This window comes from Thermobia domestica, chromosome 6 (assembly GCF_964235325.1).
Source record: "Thermobia domestica chromosome 6, izTheDome1.hap1.1, whole genome shotgun sequence".
Taxonomy (NCBI): domain Eukaryota; kingdom Metazoa; phylum Arthropoda; class Insecta; order Zygentoma; family Lepismatidae; genus Thermobia; species Thermobia domestica.
The window spans coordinates 113,418,313-113,443,418 of NC_137459.1; the positions used below are offsets into that span (position 1 = coordinate 113,418,313).

General features: G+C 35.3%; 1 protein-coding gene across 5 annotated transcripts in view; it reads right to left on the minus strand.

Moving 5' to 3' along the window:
* The window catches only part of LOC145687718 (prolyl 3-hydroxylase OGFOD1-like), a 134,568-nt gene extending 110,665 nt beyond the window's left edge, over positions 1-23,903 (minus strand). The window contains exons 1-5 of one of the 5 annotated variants that reach the window (XM_081761170.1): positions 22,839-23,903; positions 18,628-18,752; positions 18,163-18,367; positions 7,955-8,254; positions 5,488-5,607 (exon numbers count right to left, since the gene is read on the minus strand). In XM_081761170.1, the coding sequence (XP_081617296.1) occupies positions 5,488-5,607; positions 7,955-8,254; positions 18,163-18,334 (592 nt within the window). In that variant the 5' untranslated portion in view covers positions 18,335-18,367; positions 18,628-18,752; positions 22,839-23,903. Of the gene's footprint in view, positions 1-5,487; positions 5,608-7,954; positions 8,255-18,162; positions 18,368-18,627; positions 19,290-22,838 lie in introns of those variants that run through there. The other 4 variants (XM_081761172.1, XM_081761169.1, XM_081761173.1 and 1 more) reach the window with 4 other exon arrangements.
* Between the last annotated feature and the right edge of the window lie 1,203 nt (positions 23,904-25,106).

The following is a 25,106-nucleotide window of genomic DNA, read 5'->3' on the forward strand; positions in this document are numbered from 1 at the left end:
TGTTTGCATGGAATTTCGCTAAAACATGTTTCATTTATAGACATAACATTTATGCCTTCTTCAAGTTAACCTGCGCTAAAAAACTGCAGTGTTGTTTTTAAAATACAATTCTTGAAAGTACTGAGAGTCCATTTTGTCGAAATCACATGATATATGCAATTTATTTCTAGTGCAATCCCTATTGTAAACCCACACCCTCATAGGTTTGCTATATAAGACATTATTTATTTTTTTCGAGTTAAAAAATATTACCTGAGAATTAAAAATAATAATTTCTAATTTACAGCGTTTATCTTTCCGCTACATTTTTTTTTTTTTTTTTTTTTAATTTGAACAATAACATCTTGACAAACCAGCACTCCGGGTTAGCCGAATCCGAGGTTCACTTTGAGAGATACAGTGAAAGTCATAAGTATTCGTACACTGGCTGCAAGCTATGATTAAATGCCTGTAGCTCCGACTTTGTTGGAGATAGAGCATTGAAACAAAAGACACTGCATTCTCCATTAAGTTCTTTATTATTTACAACACTAACGTTCCGTGAGTGTGGAAACATAGACAAATAATGGCAAAAGAAACAAAAATGAACATGGTTTTGATCCGTCAAAAGTATTCGTACACTGAAATTAAAGACAAAAACGTCCAGCTATTCGAGCTGTTGTTGACATAGAACGCCCTCTGGAGGTTTGCAAATATAAATACAACTACATGCAAGTGAAATATCATACAAGTTCAAAGAGTTATTCAAGACTGAAGACGTAATGGGTCAAAAAGAGACGGAGACAACAGATGCAGAAAGTAAAATAGTTATAAGGCTTCATAACGATCTACCATTGACTGCAAATTCTTACGGGAGATATAAGATGCTATCGGACGACCACATTCGACCGTGCAGTCAATCATAGATAGCTTCTGCGAAACAAACACAGTCAAAAACATGCCGCGAAGTGGACGTCCACGAAAGATCTTTGGACGATGTGAGCGCATACTGCTGAGTGAAATTAAGAAGAACCCAAGAATCAGTGCTCCACAAATGCTGGCAGAAGCAGCCAAATCAGGTATGTTAGTTTCGGAAAGTACTCTGTGTCGGGCGTGAAACAAACAAGGTTATAATGGGCGCGTTGCTTGAAAGAAATTTTTTGCTTCCGAGATGAATAGGAAGAAGCGGCTCCACTTTGCGAAAGCTTACGTGAACAAAGATGTAGCTTTCTGGGAAAAAGTGATATTCTCAGACGATAGTAAATTTAATGTGTTTGGTTTTGACGGTAGAAAAAAGGTGTGGCGGAAGCCAAATACAGAGATGAACCCGAAATATCTGCGGCAAACCGTCGAGCATTGAAGTGGAAGAGTGGTAGTTTGGGGGCGCATGCGTGCTTCGGAGTGTTAAAGTTGACAATTATTGACGACATTACGGACCAGCATATGTATACTGACATCTTGAAGAAAAATATACGTCCTAGTGCTGATTAAATGTACCAGCAAGACCAATTTATATTTCAACAGAATAATGATTCCAGACATACGGAACACAATACAAGGCTCTGGTTACTATACAATGTGCCAAAGCAATTAGTCACTCCTCATCAATCGCCTGACCTCAATCCGATTGAGCGTTTATGGTACTTACCCGAAAAGAAACTCCGCAAGCTCAACATTACGAGTAAACGTTCTTTGCAAACTGTACTTGAAGAGGAATGAGCTTCTATAACAGTCGAAGATTCTCGACATTTGGTGCACTCGAAACCGAAACTTTTTCTAGCTATAATTAGGGCCAAAGGTTACCCGACCAAGTATTGAATCATGCACAATAATTTTCTTTCTGGACGTTTCGTACGTGTACGAATACTTTTGACACATCAAAATCATGTCCACTTTTGTTTCTTTTGCTATTATTTATCTATGTTTTCACATTCACAGAACGTTTGTTTTGTAAACACTAAAGAATTTAATTCAGAATGCAGTGTCGTTTGTTTCAATGCTCTATTTCCAACGAAGTCGGAGCTACAGTCATTTATTCATAGTTTGCAGTCGGTGTACGAATACTTATGACTTTCACTGTACGTGCAACCAAAGTCAAAGGGAACGTTGAGGTATCCCGTAAGTATGGGTCGTCTAGGGGTCCCTTATGTGATTAAATATGCAATTGGCCCTACAGTACTGTGAATGTGCATTGTCCAGTCCATCTCACTTGCGTTGTCAATTCTAGAGGCCACCGAGCCACCAAAATTTGGATGTTTGTGACACTATAGCGCCCTTATTTTGCAACAATGAACAACAAACATGGTATTGTAAGTTTCGCTTAACATGTAATTTAAAATGTGCAATAACCTAGCGTAGTGTCACTTGAAAAAAAAAAAAAAAAAAATGCAACTGTTATCACAGTGTATGTCAAACAATGACCCCCTGCCAATCTTTACATGGTACGTTTTTTGTACATTATCCTGATATGTTCTTATAACTTTTGAACTAAATATCCACCACCTGTATATGTGTGTTATTGTCAAAATCAGAAATTTCGTAATTACCGAGAAACAACTGCGATCACCAGCAATCGCCAATTTGAACTGGTGAATGCTGGATATAGAAATTCTGATACCAGCTTTCACTGGTGATAAAATCTCTAGTGCTGATTACCAGTAATAGTTAAGTCAGCGCGCGTTTGTTGAAAACTAAGATGCGTACAACATTCTTGAACCTACACAATACTGACTTAATTTATATGTTGCCTCAGCTGTGTTTACTTTTTTTTCGAACTGCGGGAGCCGTTTTAAATATGAAACTTTTACTCTAACGTCACACGAGTATGCCCTTTGAAGTAGAGTAGATGGTTGAATAATGAATATAAAGTAATTAGTGGAATGAGAATGTGGGAAGAAACAGAGAGAACCGGTGCAAATTCAATGACATTATGTTGTCCATCATAAACTCACATGCCTGAGATCGAACCAGTGACTTCTTGCACCAGAGGTGAATATGCAACTACTGAGGTAGCATTCCCAGGAGATATTTTTGTGATAAATTCTACCAGAATGACAATCCGTATGAAATTATTAATAAACTACATTAGTTTCTTGTCATCAAGCAAAATCTTACCAATATTAACGATGTTTCACGCAAGAAAGTATCGTGTGATGGTGCTTTCGGTGACCGTCGGCGGACGACAAGGTGTTTCCATTTCGTCATTGTTAATGTACTAGTAATTGCAAAAGCAAGAAATGTACAGTTCTAAGTGTTACGAAAGTATATCGATGTCACACAAATTAAATCGGGTGTGACTTTTTTTTCCCACAAAGCAATAGCTACTTTTTGATTTAATTATTATTTTTATTTTATTTATGATTTCTTTTTTTTATTTTAATATTTAAATAGTAATTAGTCAATCGAACTGTAACAAAACACGATAAGTATCACTGAAAGTTGGTAACAATAGTGGAAAACTAAATCATGTTACATGTTTGACCGTTTGTAATATCCTTCAACAAATTCAATACCAAATTCTCGAGTTCATGTATTAATGGAAATACGGCTGTTTTTCTACCTCCATTATTTTTATAGAACATAGAGAGTTCATTTATTTCTTGATTTCTAGCATGACAACAAATTCATGTAACGATACTTTGTATACAATTCATATAAAATTCCATACAAATTTCTCAGCTTTTAATGTACTTTTGCAAGTTGTCATATTCCTTTACTGCAAATGCTGTTACGTTTATCTATTAACTAAATGTCTTTACTACTTAAATAATTTAGAGCTTGTAACTAGCGACATATATGGTAGACATTGTCACTTTTTCTTCCTCTTTCAAAGTTTCCTTTATCTCTTTCGAACTAACGATTTTCGGTACTCGGTGGTTCGCATTGCGTAGGTCTCAAAATGTATGCTCCTTCATTTCCAACATAGGCATGACCTAGCTATTACTGGTGATCACCACCAGTGATATTTGATTGCCGGGACTCACCGGTAACTGGTGGTAATCGTGGTAGTTTTCCGGTAATCACATTTCCGACTCTCACAGCAACATATCATGTGTTCTAAATTCAATTATATTAATTAAAATAAATAAGAATGAACATGAACATATGTTGTAGTTTTCTGTATTACTATCACTTGCAAATATATATGAAGGGTAAGGGGGAAAAAACAAGGAATGTCCATGTGTGTGCTTTATCGGGTGCTTTGTCCTATTTGTTGGTGACTCTTGGTACTATTTGACAGTATATGCCATGCATGCGTAGATGTCGAAATGTCAATGTAATAAGGTGCAAAATATTTGAGTACCCTATTCTTTTTTACGCGGTTTAAAATATAAAAACGTCGTTTTCTCGAAAATACAGTTTTGTGACATTCCTCCTTTTTTTTCTCCCTTATCCTTCATATATACAGAGTGTTAATGAACTATACCGACAAACTTTAAGAGGTGATTCCGCTCATTAAAATAAGAGAAAAAGTTCATACGGACCTATGGCGAAAAGTGCATCGTTTCAGAGCTAGGGCTGTCCAAAATCGTGAAAAAGCCAAATTTTAAGAGCCCTATTTCCAATTCGAGAGACTGTGGATGATGCTCCTTATCACTATAAAGGAAGCAAGGCATACACAACCTAAAAGTGCATATTTCATGAATTGTCAGTAGGTGTAAAGGTTATTCCCCATAGGGTGTAATTTTCAGATATGTTTTCAATAGAGTTTTCTGATATAACCTGATTTCGAGAAGGGTTCGAAGTAGGCAAACGATAAGTATTGATAGCAATGAACACGGAATCCTTTAGCGCAATGTCGTAAGTATTAAGGACCGTCAGCAGCACGGTCTCTCGTACTCGGAAAAACACATGGTACGATGTTTTCTTTCACGCTTAAAAGTGAAGAAAACGTGAAATATACCGTGACGAATTACATATCATCACACGTTATTGCGAACACAAAGAAACATGGAGCTGCCGGTTCATAGCACTTCCGCCTTCCCTCCGATTGTTGTCAAGGTTTACCTCCTGCCTACTTTGGACCCTTCTTGAAATCAGGGTATATCAGAAAACTCTATTGAAAACATATCTGAAAATTACACCCTGTAGGGAATAACCTTTACATCTATTGACAATTCATGAAATATGCACTTTTAGGTTGTGTATATTTGGCTTTCTTTATACTGACAAGGAGCATCATCCACAGTGTCTCAAATTCGAAATAGGGCCTCTTGAAATTTGACTTTTTCGCGATTTTGGACAGCCCTAGCTCTGAAACTATGCCCTTTTCGCCATAGGTCCATATGAACTTGTTCTCTTATTCTGATGTGGGGAATCACCTCTTAAACTTTGTATGTACAGTTCATTAGCACCCGATATATATATATATATATATATATATATATATATATATATATATATATATATATATATATATATATTGCTATAGACATGTACTAACAATCTTGGGTTGGTCATAAGACAAATAAAGCTTTTTGAACAAAGAGAGAGAAAGAACAAACATACCATCACAGTCGAACAAGTCTAAGGTACCACCATCTTCCTTGGTCCAATTGTGGGGTACTAAGTAGTAAATGAAAGCCACTTTGAAATCTTCTATGTCATCGTTATGGCATAAAAGATGATCTAAATCAGAGAAACAGCAATACAGTTCATTTTAAAATTAAATATGCTAGTTACGTTTAAGACCTGTAAGAAGCTTAATAGCTAGAGAGCTCGCTTTCACTAAATGTGCCCAAGGTTCGATTTATGCTGTAAGAACAAAAACCTAAACTGGTTCGGATACTACTTTTATAGTAGGTACGTAATATGAGCTCAGCTTTCAGTGGTCTATCTTTTTATATATTTTCCTTTACATCTTCGCATGCACAGATACAACAAATCACTACAAAATATGACATATATGAATAAAAGAAAAAAAAATGCTTTTCTGCATATAATGGCCTCTAATAGCCTCTCATGCATACTATATAATTACATAAGGTTAATTTCTTCTCTCAGACACTAAGCAATAGCTCCATTTTGTACACTAGACGACCTTTCAGAGCTGAAGTCATAAAAGATGAGACCAGATTCTTCCCTACTCCCTCAGGGAAATATATGTTTCCTATACAGGCCATCTCCACGCACTACTAAACAATTATGTAATTAGCATATGACGAGCCTCGGAGAACAAAGGAAAGGGTCGTACATAACTAGAGAATGAAATGTCGGGTAAAAAGACTAATGATTGTGTGCATTAACGCAATTCAACTGTTGAGCGATGTTTAACGTAAAGTTTCGATCACATGATGCATGAAGTAGGTTTAACCTTGAAATGTCCAGTTTCGGATTTTAATTTCGTTAATCTTGGTTAGTCTACAATACTGACACAAATTGTACTGAAACTGGAATTTCAATGGAGCAACAAAATTCCTTGAACTATGTTCAAGTTAGAAAGTCCAATTTTAAACTCGTTTACATGAATGCCCATTTGAACTTTAATCGTTAATTTGAACTGTAGATTTTATTAATATGGCAGTAAATTTGGAACAGAGTAAACGACAGGGAATTCAAGAGGAAGAGGAATTCAAGCACCACCTCCCACATCTTGTGCTGATAATCACTCTTACATTCTGTCTGAAGGTCACCCAGATTTTAAAACCTAATATTAAATTTCTGATGTAGAGTTCTTGATATTTGCATATAATCTTTAAAATCACCTGTGAGTGAAGTTTCAAAAGCTTGTGAATTTAGGGAAATTTAAGGTGTTGCGTAAATTACGCCCCCATTTCAATTTTGAAAGCCTTCACTTGACAATCTCTCTAAACTTCCATGATGATTTGGGCACTAGTTACTTTTGATATTTATCATATTCAGAAGCATAGCTCACGTAGTATCTCAGTATATTAAGTTTCTTATCACATTACAGTTTATCAAAAATGTAAAGAAAGTGTTGCGGGGTCAATTATATTGCAGACATACCGTTCGTAAACCAAGATTACTCGCACCCTGCCGAAACAGCTCCTCTTATCATCCAAAATTGCCCTCCTCCATGCCTGGCTCTTGCTTTTCTCCGAGGGGAAAAGAAAAGTCGGACGTCATGCTTCACCGAGTTGGAAATTAAGTGTATATTTATTACTTTATTAAACAATGCATATTCTTTTACTATTAAACAAAGAAATAAATAAATAAAACGCGATTTAAATATCATGAGTTGCTATCTGTAACCACACTATCGATTGGGATATTAATGAACTATTCTTTTAATTTTTAACTTTATTATTATTTCCATGTGGAGATAGTGACTAGCGTAAAAAATTGTCAATTTGCTTACAGCAGACAAGACTTCCTTATTTTCAGGTAAGTGCCGCATTTATGAATAAAAGTTTGATTGCAGTCGTAAATACGTAATGCAAATATAATGGAGGCACAGAGCAGCAATTCGTAGTAAAATTAATTTAGATGGACCGAACTTTATTATTTGTGCGTGTGTGTAAGCACTGACGAGTGTTACCGGAGTTGAAAGGCTACGTAATTCCTGTCGAAATTTTCCTTTGGGTTGCTCATACTTTTAGGAGTAAGAATTCGAGTTTCATGCATTTCTGAAGTGATGAAACTTGTGTTCATGGCGATGCATGGTTAAATACCATCAGAATTGAGTTCGTTTACTCTGTTTACTGTAACCCTCCCCACCCATTATCCCAATCACTCATGTTAGTAATTTGACAACTTTCATCCTCTTACAACGGAAATCAAATAATCTCCCCCCCCCCCCTATTATATACGATTTCCCCCTATTACATAATCTATGCCTATAACACTTTTGGTTTATAAGTTTCACGTGAGACCGTTCCACATAGCTTACTGCTACCTATTCTTTCCCATTTAAAATATTACCAGTAGAACATTTAACCCACAACTTAGGTTTCACTGCCCACATATGACGCATAATTATACAAATTAAAAACTGATTCGCACTTAGAAAACTCACCTGTATAAGTATATCTGGAGCAGTAGACATTTTTCTTATCACTAAAATTGAAACCAGTAACTTGCTGTAACCAATCTTTGAACTGTCCGTGTAGAAGGGTGCAAAAAGACTTCAGAGCAACTGAATCCAAGCATTCAATACTTTCTGACTGCCAAAAGTGAAATAAATCACTAGTCTTCTCACTATAATACAAATTCTCCACTTCCTTTGCTAAGTTATCTACAAATATTTTATCACTTAAAAAATTTCGCAGGTAAAATACTTTGAAGGGACTGAGGTTCAAATCATCCTTTCCCAAGTCTAAAAAGGAAAGAGTGAATGGTCAGTCTTAAAACAGCGATCATCAACAAAGTTAACGAATCCATATACACACACAAGGAATAAAAAAAAAAAAAAAAAAAAAAAAGAAAAGCTTCATTACGCAGAATAGTAGCCATACTAAATCTAAATCACTAAGCAACCATCGCGACACAGTCTAATATTCTGAAGTTTGGTGAAAAATATGAACATTTTCATGTGCACCGTGTTTTAAGAAAGTGTATAATATTTATTCAGGGTGTATTGCAAAATTTGTGAAATTAAATTTCCTGATTAGATTAAAAAGAAAAATCCCGACTCTCATAACATGCAACTTCGTCCCTCTGCAAAATAATTTGTTTTCTTTTGCATGCAGCTTTCACCAAGCTACCCAATTCTTATCTGAACAACGTTATCATAAACGATTATTTTTATTACTTCATTATAATTCAAAACATAAAGGTAACCAAGAAAATTCTGTCGCTTTTTCAACCACCACCTTCGAACATCGATACCTAAGACGTACCTGGAAGATCCCCGTCAGCATTGACGACCTGCCAACGTTCGGGAAGGTCATCGATTCCATCGCGGTAGGAGTTGGTGCACTGTGAAGCAAAGAAGGTATAGTAGCCTCACTCTATAGGTAGCCACTTGCTCACAAAGGGAAGCCGCCCTCGTGTGCGGTTTCTTTTCATACTGTCCTGTTTGGTTTTCCTCTCCCTTGAAAACTGACTGACGGGCAATAAACTGAATCCAAACTGTTGCCAAATTTTTGTCAATGATCCTTTTTCTTTCCTTCTTTCTGTTAAAAGGAAAACAGTTTGAGATAGATACGTTCTCCACACACGCACTGAAGGAAAAGAGAGGGGGAGAGAAAAGGGGGCGAGGGAAACGGAGGTACTACGTATGGCAACGTTTAGCTTTTTCTTCTTCCAAAGGGACCACAAACTTTATGACGACTTCTTTGTGCTAAAATCAAAGTCTCCCGACTGGCTATCGACTGGGCGCGCTATCTATATCAAGTGCATTTTTCACCTCTACTAGGGTTTTGAATTGGCGTCTTCTAAGGTGATTGTCCAAAGAATGGAATAGGAGGTGCAGAATGGTGTCCCGGTTCATTCTAACCACGTGGGGCTTAGTGTTGTCCTACAACAGGAGGACCTCTTTGCGATTCAAAAGTGCTGGCTCGACAGTTTTGGGTTTTTGTTGAACACGGCTAAACTGCTGACAGTACACAGTTGCATTGATGCTCTGACCAGCTGGTAGCAGTTCCCGATGCACGATGCCGCGAGCAGTCCACCAATCACATGGAAGGACATTCTTCTGGTGCAGTGCTGATTTCGGCTGTTTTGGAACCGGTTCATGGAATCCTAAACAATGATGACGGAGCCGTGAAGCTTCATATAGGACCTACTTCGCATCACTTGTCAACACCCTGTCCAGAAATGGCTCCTTCCTCAGACAAGAAAACAAAAAACACAGGTGTCTGCTCATGTTGCCTTCTGGTCCGGAGTCAAATTATATGGGACCCATCGATCCAACTTTTAGTGCTTCCCAAGTTGATGCAGGTGCTCTGCACTCACACAGAGTTGTTGTCCCAGTTCCTCACGTGGCTGGCTATTGTTCACTTCAATTGCTGCCTGATGATCTCCATTTTACATGTGTTGGTCCTCCGGCACGCGGTGCGTCTTCGACTGTTTCGTCGCCGTCCTTAAACTTGTTAAACCACTGCTGCATTGTCCGCGTAGTCACGACACCTTCACCAAAGGCCTGGCATATCTTCCCCACGCTGCAACGGCGTTTGACTCTATTTGAACTCGTACAGCATACACGCCCTTATGACGCCCTGTGAAGGTCCCATGTTCACTCTGTCCCTACGCAAGTTCACGATGTAACTGAACTGCCACAACCAGGTAGTATGTTGGATATACCCACACCAACAACTGACTTTCGCCTAATCGTCATTCGAATTCAACTCACGATGTGAAGGCCAATTGAACACAGACCTCCACAAAAGCGACAGAACTTTCTTGGTTACCTTTATACAATAATATTACATGAATAGTTTTTTGCAAAAATATTTTGCAAAGGTATGATAAAAATAACCCAAATTTATATTTCCATCATGAACATGTTACGTTAAAGCAAGGTAAAGAAAAGACTAACAATTGCAACATACTTATACAAATAAAGGTAGAGGTTACCGAACTAAGCTGTCTCGCTCCAATTCCTTAAACTAAATCATGTTGTGCTGCACTTATTGATGAAACATTTTCTTCAGAAATACAAATAAAATTCATTCCAAAAGTAAACTATCCCATATATATATATATATTAATGAACTATTATTAATGAAGGGTTATTAATGAACTATTTGCAAATAAAGTTAAAAAATCACATAAGTCGTATTTCACAGAATTGTCATAAAACTCTCCCCAAAAGTAAACTACCGCATGTAAATCTTCTCATGGAAGTTACTTATTCAATGTTATACGAATGTTAACGAAATATTTATTTAGAAAATATGAACAAAATCTTCTGAGTTGTTTTTGAGACAATAATCTGAAAATAAAGTTACTGAGAAGTAAACTACCGTTTGTGAGTTTATTGGCAAGGAATATTTAGAGATTTGTTTATGAAACACGAATAATGTCGCCTGTCTTTTTTTTTTTTTTTTTTGAGATAATTGTCCGAGAAAAAAAAAACATCCTTGATAATAAATTACTTCTCGTACATATTTTTAGATCAAATGAGTTATGACGCATTACCAGATTGTTAACAAAATATTTAATTACGAAATATGAACTAAATTGCCTGAGTTATTTTCGAGGAAAACGCCTGAGAAAGAAAAAAATAATAAACTACCCTCCTTGATATCTCCCAGAGAAATCACATATACTACAGTATGGGATTATTGAACATTTCATTTATGAAATATAAACAAAATCGTTAGAGTCCGTTTGAGAAAAAAGCATCTTTTTTTTTTACTTTCACCCTTCAGTAAACTAGTCTTATTTAAGAGGTAGAAAGAAAATTCGAAAAGTCCCTCTAAAGAATCACACAGAAACTTTTAAGTTTCAACTTTGGGCCTTTATAGTTTCAATGGTGTAGTCCCTAGGCGAATGTACATCATGAGGAACAGAGATGTCGAAGTTTAATTTTTCGATATGTATGAGATATGAAACGTGTAATCCTTTGAAATGTCACGTTTTTTTTTTTTTTTTTTTTTTCATGATCGCCATACTTTCTTCTTTCGTTTTATCGTTCGAAAGTAATAATTCTATAAAATAAGCAATGATTATTAGACTATAGCAGTATCACTAGAAAGAAAACCAAAGTTTCAACAATATCCAAAGATGTTGATTTGTAACTTCTGCAAAAGTGATGTTCTGAAAGACTTCTTATTCCGATTTCAGACTTTCTTCCGACTTCGTCTGCTCATCTTCAGTCTCTTTATCTCATTCCTTTCTTGGGCAGTTCTTTTCTTAGGTTCTTTACATGTTACACTGTTTCCAAATAATCTTCGTATCACCTCCGAGCAGATCTGGCATATGTGAGCATTTTGTGAGTGACTAAAATACTATTTACTATATTATCGAAGATGCTCCCTGTTGTTGCCTTCTTGAGAGCATACAATACTGTATATTTAGAGTATACATGAAGTGTAAAGGGAAAAAAGAAAGAATTGTCACAAAACTGTATTTTCGAGTAAACGACGTTTTAATATTGAAATACTGCGTACAAAATGAATAGGGTTAGTCAAATCTTGTGCCCCTGTCCTTTGGACATTTCTACATCTACGCATATACAAATAGTATCAAGAATCATCAACAGATAGGGCAAAGCAGCCGTTAAAGCACACACGTGGACATTCCTTGTTTCCACCCCTCCCCCTTCCCTTCACATGTACCATCGTTAAAATATGCTCACAACTTACCGTCTGCAAGGCAGTTTGCCAATGAGGTCTAATGCCACTAATTCAATTTTTCTTTCAAGATGATGGCGAATGGTACCTCTCTGTAGTTTCTATTTGGGAATTTTACTCTTTGACATAAATCACATGTGGCCAGTACTTTGTGTACATGACGGGCCACAATTTTCCAATAAACTACCATGGATAATTCCGTAATTAGTTTGGCGGCGGCATAGTATCTTCAACAGATATGAATACATCAAACAAACTTTGTTCTGAGAGACGTCTAATAGTATACAAATTAACTTTCTTCACCCCTCCGTCGCATAGTGGTAGGAACCTTGAAAAAAGCGGGAAAAAGTAGTTTATTCCGAAACTATGGAAGTTGATGGACGTCTCTCTATCGTTCTATTCGTAATTGTCCTTTCTAAATCGATTGCAACTATTGTGAAAGTGATTCGAAGAACCCCTGCTGCAATACGTGCAGTTATATATAAAGGCTGATCCAAAAGTGTGGAAACCCCTTGTATGTCAAATACTGCAAAATATAACCAAAGGAACAATGTAGGGGAGTAATAAAAGTAAGGAGAAATTGAGGAGGACACAGAACAATGAAAGCCGCCATCTTGAAATCCACCATCGTGAATCATATATATAGTTTATAAATTGAGAACGTAACATGTTGACACCTTATGTGAATTGGATGTCGCTAGCAAGTACGAAGTTATGACAGGTGTTAATATGCATCCAAGAAGCGGTTACAGGTTCAATGTGCTCTCCCTTTGATTGTATATGCAGCTAATAAATAGATGGTGTAAAACAAATGTGTGTTTGGCCTCAGGATACAAAATTAAAGTTCGCGGTTTTGCACTCTCACCATCTTCGAAGAAACACTAATACTTACTGGAATGTAATTTAGTTCAGTATTACGTTGTTCCGGTAATATTAAAAGATTCAGCATAGAATCTTGTATACTACTGCACTGACGTGTAATATACAGCAACTCCACATGACTGATAGTTTATCACTGCAATATGTATGATTGCATTGGCTTTCACTACAACTTTGATTCAGGGATGAATGGCAATTCAAATTACGTACCAGACAATATGCCTTTTCGCTTCGTAAGGCTCAGATAGCAGATCTCGATTGAGACCACAACAACATTGCTAATCACGCATTTCCAGTTAGATAGGGCTGAATCCTCCCGGTGAACTTGGGTGCAGCTATTTCCAATGTTCAATCTTTGTACTACTCATGGACAACTCAATAAACCCTATTTTACAGATAAGCAAGGATAAGCTTAGACTGCAGAGCTAGTAACATCAGCGTATATGTAACTTGTAGGTAACGCTAACAAATATATTATATTAATGATATGACAATATATAACAAATAAAACTCTTCGCTAAACACAAGTATTTGAGTCCAATGTACTATCCAACCGCTTTCATCGACCTCAGAAACGATATGCATGATTAAAACATATCATATTGTTTGGTTAATATTTTACTGATTTTTCGGCACTTTTATTTGTTCATGTTTACATGCATTTTATAGACAGCGAAAATATACCTATGTCCTGAAACTCCCGATTTGGAAGCAGGAGATATTCTTATAATCAAATATCAATACCGATTTCATAGGAGGCGAAGTTGACAAAATCGATTTTTGACCGCTTTTTCTCAGTTTCCGACCACTGTGCGTCGCCACCATACTTATAGAGATGTAAAAATCTGCTACTTGAAGGATAAAGTGACAAAAACTGTGTGCTATTAGATTTTGCAATCGAAAATTCAGCAAATATACTTTTTATCAGTGAGCACTGGGCGGCACAAAATAAACTTCAATTTTTATAATTGAATGAGTATATCATGGCTAATTGTTACAGTAGGAAATTACATAAAAGGGATGGGGTAGTCATCTTTTTGCGAAAAGATATGGAATATAGTACCGGTATACTAGATTTGGATTTTCTTCTGACCAGAGTATATACACTTGTTTATTAAAAACTAAATTCCAGTGTAGCAGTTTCAACAACGTAAGAGCAGTTAGTGTCTGATGAAGACAACGTTACGTTGTTGAAACTGTTACACTGGAATTTAGTTTTTAATAAACAAGTGTATATACTCTGGTCAGAAGTGTTTATTATTTCTTTAGTGAGTTCCAGAGTCGTGATGGATAGAGTTTCATTGGATTTTCTATGCATAGAAATAGATTTCGATGCAACTGCAATATGTATAGAGGAACTGAGGATAATAATTGTATCATTGTACAGATCCCTGATGAAAATTCTGACATATTTTTAGAAAAAAACTGGAAAGTTTACTTACATATCTAAGTTACAAGAAAGAGTACAAAACAATAATAGGGGCTGATATAAATGCAAGTAAAAAAAAAAAAGAGGGTAACAGAATTTGACTACTTGACTACTGTGTACAAAATTACAAACCTACATGGCTAGATGCATGCTTAGATAACAATTTCACTAATTTAAGTAGGAATAGTGTAACTAGCGAGATAATAACTTTTCACTATTCCGATCATATGCAGTTTGAATTGTATTTAATATATATATATATATATATATATATATATATGAACTGCCACAGAGAGGTTTATGAACTTGTAACGACACAATCTCGACCGATGACAATGAAAAGAAATTAATAACTTCATAAGGTTATTGCTACATGAAAACTGGGAGGGACTAAACAGATACGTAAACATAAATGCGAATGATATCTTTAACTATTGTTTCATGAGTTTCATAGGTAAATTTCAAATGTCACTTTGATGGTGCAACTTAGGGGAGGAGAAGGAGATATTTAAAAATGATCACTATTAGTGTCGAATTAGTTTTTGGGGTCGCTGAGTTAAGCAGTGACACTTCCGATCTCGTTTGAATCCAAATTCAGCGACATTCCATATCCTGGAATAAGTTGCAGATCTGTGAGAAAAAATAACTTTACCACGATCTTCACTATCATCCCTACACGATGCTGATCATCTTGGCTCTAAAAAAAAAAAAAAAAAAAAAAGTTTTTTTCTTTTATCACCTGTGAATTATTCCTTGGGAAAACTTTAAAGCAACAACGATTCCGACTAATCTAGCAAGGATAATTCTGATATTAAAACAGCGAATTCAAGACTAAGTTTCTGCAATTTCTTTGCAGATGCTTGGAGATGTAATGAACAGCTCCACGTTATGACTAGAACAACGTCTGGCAGAAGCTGAAATGAAGCGTATCTCGAAGTTACTTTTTAGTCATCATACAATAAACTATTCATATGTTTATTTGAAATGTAGGACGTGCATGTCAAAAAAAAAAAAAAAAAAAGTTTCCGTAAGTTTTGTACGTTGAACAGGCAACGTTTCACAACTACGCGATTCTGTGAAATCTCGCACTTTTCAGCTGTATTTGATTTCACTTCGTTGGTGAACACAATAGGTCGACGAAACCTTAAGTTCGAAATTTACCTAAAGAATCCTGGTATTAACTTACGTACAAATTTAAACTTTGTGTTGAAACCCTTTATGTAATCAACGAATGAAATTTTAAATATTTCTTTTAACCACCTTAGGTAAAAATTATTATTTAATGGTCTTCAATACAGCGAAATTAAACTACCGCTAATTTCAGTGTTTTTTCTGCAATATCTTCAAAACAGATAAAAATATTCGATGTGATACCTTTACCACAATTCAGTTATCTGCTTTTGGTACACCGCTATTTATAGAACCAGCAGAAAATGCTAAATCTATCTACAGTTGTAAATCGAAAGCAGATAAATGAGTTGTGATAAGGGTATCACATGCAAAATCGTATTGTCTAGTTCACTACGTTTCTGCTTTTCGAATATTTTTATTTGTTTTGAAGATATTACAGAAAAAACTCTAAAATTAGCGATAGTTTAATTTCGCTGTAGTGAAGACCCTTAAGTTCTGTTCCTCAATTTAATAGAGAAACAAAGTTGAAGAAAAAAAGTCCACATTAAACTAAGATTTGATCGAGATATGTTCATTAATAACAACAAAGATAAACATATAATGCACTTACGATCATATCAGCACTGCATTATTTGAACATAAATACGTAATTCTGTTAATCGTTTGCTCATTGGATAATATGAACATAAGGAAAACCAATTTTAGTGGAATCCTGCACATTTCTATATTCAAAGTTCTTCTGCCCTATTCAATATTTCTCAGATTGCGTTCACATAGAGATGCAATAGGGCATGTTCACGGAAACAGGGACAAAAATTCATGAAAGAAACATACTGATAATTTTTAGTCAAGTTGTTCTTTTGATAAAAATTTGGTTGTATGTGCCTGGCATCATTAATTAATTTTTCAGAGAATTACTATTTTCTTATTTTTTTTCCGTAGGTTACCTTTCATCTGCTGTTTTAATGTTGATTATATTATACAAGCTTTATTTATTATTACATAGGTCTTATTTTTTTCTGTCTGTATCCCAAGTAAAATTTCATATAGCTGATGAAACCTTTTCTTAAAGTAAAGTTCAATGTTCAACTTTATTAAACTGTGCTTATTTCAAGTTATTATAAATTTATGTTGCTTATACTTAATAATAAAAGATCGTTGACAAATGTAACGATGAGTTACCGTAACATGAGTTACCAGACTCTGCATATTCCACTAAAATAAGTGGTCATAAAATGTAAATAAAAATTTAATATTTTTGCCATAATTAAATTATGTATGTCCCTATCTTACATAATAATTTCATGCACATAGCTATGCCAGGACGAAAGAAAATGTACTGAAAAATCACAGGTTCTGAATGTAGGGAAAAAATTTGTAACGTGAGTTACTATAGTATTTTCTTTTCTCCTAGGTTTGCTGTATCATATAAAATGACGATATTTGGTAATTATTTGTATAAATATGACAGCTTTCCTTTTTTTTTTTTAAAAAAAGGAGTTTTTAAGTTTATTTGTGGTTAGTATTCTTCAAAATATACGTCATTACGTAACGTGAGTTACCATGGACATACCCAATAGTATTAAATAAATTCAATTTTAACAGTACTAGTCTGCTGTGCTACTTTTTTTTTTTTTTTTTTGATGGATTGTATTGTATGCCACTTCCATAATGTACACTCATGCCCAAAATTATAGTCGTATGTCTATAAATTTGTTGTCGAAGGAATTCACCCAGTATTTCTTATAATGTTAGTATGTGTATAATCGGCAAAGACATGTATGTGGCAAGTTTCGTGTCAAAAGAGCAATAAATAGGAACAATACAACAAAAATAAAACATTCTTGTCCATTTAGTAATATTTTGTTTCACTTATTCTAATTTTCGTATTTATAATTCTTTTCCTATGAATGGGCCGCGGTGGCTGTGGTAGAGCGTTCACCTCTAGTGCCTGGGGTCCTGGGTTCGATTCCACTCCTCACCAAGTGAACTTTGTGGTGGACAAACACCGTGTGCGTGGGTTTTCTCGGGGTTCTCCCGTTTCCTCCCACTTTCTTCATTCCACCATTTCATTCATTACTCATCATCACCGTCTCCTTTAGCCTAACCGGCATAATCGTGGGACGTAAAACTCAAATATTTCATTTCATTTTCTTTTCCTATGAAATTTACCACAAATATATATTTCCTGATTCTACACATTGTATCAGTATTAAAAGCACCCTGCAAAATCATTATCAAATTATATTCTTACAAGAAGACAGTTATAGATATGCGACAATCATGTTGGACATGAGTGTACGTCTATGATATTTACGCATTTCTCTCTAATATTGTTAATGCTGTACACTTTTATTGTAAAATACTTCGACCTTGATAACTCTATTCTTAATCTGTTCCACTAACTACTTGTGTATAGAAATCGAGACTAGATAAATTTGTATTTGTTGACACTCAGTTTGTAATTTCTGCTTCGAAAAATAAATTAGTTCTGAAAATTATTCACACATAAAAATGTAATTCGGCTGAACACTTGATCTTGCTTACCGGTTACTTTAATGTCAGCATGTTTATCTCCACTCCAGTATTTTTGTAAGGCTTCCCAATTGTGGAGATATTGAGGATTTACAGATGGCGTCACATCATTGGGGGTAGCGTCATTTTGTTTCACACACTTCCTCTGGGTACTTTCCCCCTCTTGTGGCCTTTTGGATGCCATCTTCAACTACAAGAAGTTTATCCTCTTCGTGTTCTATAATAAAAAATGTTTTTAATAATTAGCAATCAAGAATATATTCAAAGTAAATACAATGTAACGAACTTTTCCATTGCGATGCACATGGCAACATCCAAGCAGTAAACTACAACAACCAAACAATGTATTATTTCATTATTAAGCATTAACAGCCTCTATAAAACATAAAAACGATATATTCTGTATAACATGTAAAATACAACCAAATAGCATATACCAAAACTGTGAAAAGTATCCAAATAAGAATAAAAACTTACGTTAAGCTCACATATCTTGTTACAACATCGCCACAGGTTCATTCCATGTAGTGTTACCAGATCATCCCTTATTGTACGTACAGATGCATTGGATTGAACTTTGCGAATCGAAACATGGCACTCTCCTGGAAATTATATTTAATGAGATTAATAAGAGTGAATCATTCGCTTCTGCTTTGTAGATACACAAAACAAATTTTACTTCTCAGTTCGCAAGAATTGTCATAGATGTTAAGCCTGTCTCAGACGGGACTGAAGTAAGGCTGCGATTCACGATCTAAAATTCACGACCTTACTTAACGATCGTGTGAGAAGTAACTTGCCCCTAATTCAGGTTGAAATTTTCTGCTGTCCTTATTTGTATTCTGTCCTGGAAGAAATAGAAGCAGTTTCTATTTTCTTCTGGATTTGCGTACAACTACCAATCAGAAAAGAGTAGCGCCTGAAGACATTCAACCTTATTTCTTGCTGTAATTTCAAAACAATTCTGCCTGCACAAGAGAAGCATTAATACTATTATTAATAGAATAATACGAAGCATATGATTTTTTGTATAGCAAGAAGCACGATTAACATTATTTTAAAAATGCAAGATTAAAGACCTTAGAGAAGGTATGCAGTCAAGGTATCCGCCCGAACTCTACATATGTGAACAAATGTAATTACATCTTAAAAAAAAAAAGTGATTTAACGGGATGATCTACCTTTTCTCGGCACAAAAATTTTTATATTGGACCTTATGGGGAGAACATGGCTACCGAATTTCCTCCGTTTCTAAGGAACTAGGTATCTCCAATGGGAAAGAAAAATTTTGCAGCATTCTACAGAAGTTTATTAACGGGTTGAAATACTTAAATTGTATATTTGTCTGCTAGTTTAGCAGAAATAAATTATTAAAAAATAAATAAATTAGTTTATTTTTATACAAATTATAATATGCCTAACTTTGGAACCAATTATGGCAGAAAGATCAACTTTTTTTGTCTTATTCCTTGAGAGGAAACGACTCTAATAGTTTTAATCACAACCATATCTGATACGCCAATTAAAAAATAGTATTTTAATATAAGTATTAAAGTCCACCTGTCAAAGTTTGACGAGGGTAAGTCACGCCCCACTCTAAGCTTGGCCGCGAAAAGGGCCGGGGTTGGTGAAATAGAGGGGGAAGGGGGTGGATGTATGAATGAAACAGGTTCTCGACCAGTTTCTGAGATTACCTGTCAGCTGCCAAATACTGTTAGCTTTATAGAGTTTGTATCCCTCAATGGTTCCATACTAAGAGACTGGACGATGTGGTGTGAAGTATCCTCTTTTCCCCGTTACCTCTGGAAGTTCATCAAGATGCATTCTAGAGTGCGCGGGAAGAACAGTATATATCAGAAAGCGCTGTTATTTTGGGAATTTTTCCCTTCCGGACAAATATTATAGCATACAGTAGTGGCGAAGGGAAGGGGGCAGAGGGGTGCCCCTACAGGATTCCGACAATGTAAAGTCCTGGCCCCTATATATAGGTGTCCGTAAAAAAAAAGTTCCCTAAGTTCTTTTTAAAATAATGTCTTGGGAATATATTTCATATTTGAGGTGTTTTCCTGGTAGCCGTCATTTTCCAATATGGCCGCCGCCCTACGTAAATCTCTCTCTCTCTCTCTCTCTCTCTATATATATATATATATATATATATATATATATATATATATATATATATATATATATATATATATATATACAGGCCTATATATATAAAGAGAGAGATCGTGAACCAAGGCACTTAGAAAGATAATTTTGGTGTCAAATTATAGGATTCTGAGGCCGATGAATTTAAATATGGCATTGTTTATTGCCACTTTTAAACCTTACAACCTGGCAACACTGTTGTCTAACGATTAACTGTACAAAGTTACAAATGCGTATATGCACGCATTACTCTAGGATGTAGCGTACTTTCTTAGGACTAAACGAAACCTACTTTTTCTGGTTGCTTTCATCACGACAAGACATATTTTACATGGTAACATGAGAGAACATTTGTCTAAATCCAATATGGCAGCCAATATGATGGCTAATTACTAGGCAACCAAGTAATGGACTTATTCAAATGCCTGTCAGTCCTAATTGGCCTAGAGCCTAGAGAATGGGAGAAAGAGGCAGGATACGGTCTCATTGAAGAAGCGTCTCCTGAGGGGGCGAGAGAAATTTAAAATACTCAATTTTTTAATGAAAAACACGGTTTTGCCTCCTTGTCCGCAGACAACACTGCACACCAAATGCTCTGTAAGACGTTCTCTAAATAGCTCTGTTAGATCCAGCCTGTATTGTGTGTAAACCGTGCATTTTCACGGGGGAAGAGAGGAGCAAAAGCCCTGTTTTTTGTGATATTTCTGGTTTCTCGTGCTTACTTCGCTAAGACTAAACACTGTAAGCCAATCTCCAATTACCCTATAGCAGTGTTAATTTCAGATCATTTCCTCCGGAGGCACCACGCACAGGGGGGAAAGCGACTAAAAATTGCTTGCTCCACAGAAATTTCTGCGAAGATCTCAAGCACCCGAGGGTGAATTTCGTAGCTCTTCGGAGAATTCCCCCCAGAATCCCCCCTGAAATCATCACTGTCCTAGGGAGTTGAAACAAGAAGCAGGATACGCAAAAAGGAACAAACTTTCAAAGCATTTAAAGTTTAGGCTCGTTGCACTAAGGGCCTTCTTAGGACGAGGATATGGGAATTGAAAAATGCACGTTTTCTTTTATTTATTTATTTATTGAAAAACATGTTTGCCCTTTTTTGTCCCCAGACAACCATGCAGACGACACACACCAATTGTCTTATACAAAAATATTGCCATGATATCTCCTATAAGACCATTTGGAAAGGTGTCCATACTGTGTATTGTTATATAGGGACAAGGGAGCAAAGCCCTGTTTTCTTTGACTTTTTTGTTTTCCGCGCTTACCCCGCTAAGACTACGCACTGTCAGTTAGTCTCGATTTATCCTAAAGAGTTGAAAAAAGAAGCAGGATACGCTGAAAAGAACACATTTTCAGAATGATGACGTTCTATGGGTGGGACCTACAGCTGATCGTAGGATCCGAACCACTTGTGACTTCATTGGGAATCAAACAAGGGACTCCTTGATTATAAGGGATGAGCGTAACTATTAATCCACGACACACACATACATACATACAAACATATATATATATATATATATATATATATATATATATATATATACACACACACACACATATATATATATATATATATATATATATATATATATATATATATATATATATATATATATATATATATATATATGCAGAAAACACTGGATAGATTTCCACATCACCCGAGGGGTACTATCCATGATACGTTACATTTTTATTTTTTCATAATAATAATAATAATAATAATATAACTTTTGCCTCCTGAAAATAACCAGATGGTAAAGTTATAGTCGATACATTTTTGGAATTCGAAGGCATTTTAGAATGCTTGTCTATCATCTGGCTATCAGAAATAGTTGATCACCATTTTTTCTACATATTTATAATTTTCTTACAGGGTAGAAACACTTCCTTGGAAGAGAGAGAGAAAAAAAGAGAGAGAGAAAGTGGCCGAACTTGGGCTATTGAACGTGAGGACAGGATGTTTACATTCGCATTGACACCTGCTGTGAAAACGGTCCCTTCATATCTCTCGGAACGAAAACAGAGGAAAAGGGTGGGCGCGGATGCCTTACCCTCGTCAAACTTCTTGACAGGTGGACTTTAATACTTATATTAAAATACTATTTTTTTTAATTGGCGTATCAGATATGGTTGTGATTAAAACTATTAGAGTCGTTTCTTCTAAAGGAATAAAACAAAAAAAGTTGATCTTTCTACCATAATTGGTTCCAAAGTTAGACATATTATAATTTGTATAAAAATAAACTAATTTATTTATTTTTTAATAATTTATTTTTGCTAAACTACCAACCAAATACAGAATTTAAGTATTTCAACCCGTTAATAAACTTCTGTAGAATGCTGCAAAATTTTTCTTTCCCATTAGGGATACCTAGTTCCTTAGAAACTGAGGAAATTCGGTAGCCATGTTCTCCCCATAAGGTATATATATGTATATAGGTATATATGTATGTATAGGATGAAGTATATATATTCATTTTGATGAATCAGTCATGCATTTAAAATGTAAGAGGCACACTCACCATTGGTGTAGTTCCAATTTCTATAAACAGTTAACTCACTTTGGGCTCATAAAGTTCAAAACACTACGCCGATAGGATATGCCATTGATGTACAAGACAAACCCAGTTACTATTTTAAGTTCTTGTGAAGTCATGTTGCAGCTAGGTAGTCAGGAACCACTATATTTCCATACGTTTAGAAGTCGACTCATGTACCGAAGTTACAGCATATGAAGCAAAGACATATTCTGCAGATAGAAACTCAAAGCAACAGCATACATATATATAACAAATAACACTAAATATTAAAAATACTATAATAAGAACATTTCTTAAGTTTGTTTTGATAAATCACAACACTCTAATGACTCGAATGAATAAATACAAACTAACAAAGTTCAAATTTTGATTTTACATTTTACAACTCAAATTGAATAGATTATGCTCGGTATGCATGGTTGATTTTTACGTGGATAATATTTTTGATAAACATAATGTGACGTTTAACTCTCCAGTGCATTATTTTTTTGTTTTCTGTGAAAAACATATTTTTGCAAGATAAGCAAAAATGAATAACAGAAGAACCGGCACGCTTAATAGTGCCATCTATGCGGAAATTGTGGAATTACAACTAGCTTCGGACGTTCCCAGTCTGGTTCAACATGCATTAGCAACTACATACCGTTATGTAGGAAAGCACGGATTATTTACCACTATGACCCATATCTCTCTCAGTATGAATTGTAGTGTTATTATTTATTTCATTTGTCCTTTAAAAAGCTCAACCAAACAGTATTTGTCGTAGAATAAGAAAGTATTTGGAATGGACCAATGTACTGCTTCGACATTCGAGGCATGAACTGCTTTATCATTTGAGGCCTTTAATATTTGCTTCACAAGAACATGTACACCAATGGATACGGTGATAGAAACATGTTTCTTATTATACTCCTTTCCGTTGCGTTTCCTCGACCTTTCAATATTACAAAAATAGTGAAAATAAGTTCTTTATTTTCTGTCGTTTCTAAGACACCGAAAAGTATTGTCCAGCGAACGTACCAAGGATTAAGTAACTAGGGTCCCTATGTAAATTTCAGCTGGATTCTTCCTTGTCTTGGCATTCTCGCTCGAATTCAGAGTATATTCCACTTTATATACATATATATATATATATATATATATATATATATATATATATATATATATATATATATATATATATATATATTCAGCGCACCTAGTCTGGTATCTACTCCCATAAGCCTTCAAAATTATTAGTATATTACGATTCTGTCTTTCTGTACGGTTACAAAATGTTGAGTACGGAGTTATGCTAATATCTTAAAAACTTAGACTAATAGATAATATTTGAAATAAACGCTGACGAAGTAACTCGCATTATCGTGTAGTACTTTATAGGGATACCCATACATATAAAAGATCTTATCGAGCTTGTTACAGATTATCTTAGAAGTGACACTTCTATAGTGTTCAATTATAACGAACCAACTATAGGCACCAGTTACTACAAGTAAATATTTAAATCCTTTACTAGCTAACCAAGGCCCAATTATATCGATATAGAGGCAACTATTTGGATAAAATTCCTTTTCAGCACATATCAATATGAAGGACGTTTTGTCTTTTGTTATTTGGCACACGTCCCATCAGCGTACGTAATTAGTTATTTCTTGGAGCATATGACCCCATGTGAAGCGTGAAGCCAAGTTAGTGATCGTCCTCGATCGGCCACCGTGCTCATCCCCCACAAGTTGGTCATGGATATATTTTATAACATAATATTTTAATGCTTCAGGGATGACTGCAAGAAGTCCACCGTATACCTTCCTATATGTACTTTTCAACAATACATTATGAATTATATAATACGATTCTACTACCTCCTTTTAGTCTAACAAATTAATAATCTGGGGGCCGCGGTGGCTCAATGGTAGAGTGTTCACCTCTGGTGCATGGGGTCGCGGGTCCATACCCTGCTCCTGCCAAGTGAACTTTGTGGTGGACAAATACTATACATACGGTTATGATAATCAGCAAGGTGGTTGTTCTTCGAACGAAGACAATTATGTTAAAATTATAGGAGCTAATCTTCTTAATCCGAATGAAATAATCCGAATGAGATCCGAATGAAATAACTACACAAAATTTCGCAGATATCAGGCGGGAAACTTCCAAAACTTTTAGAACAAAGAAACGGGATTTTTTGAAAGCTAAAATTAAGGAACTTGAAGATAATAGTAAAAATAAAAATATTCGGGTCATGTATAA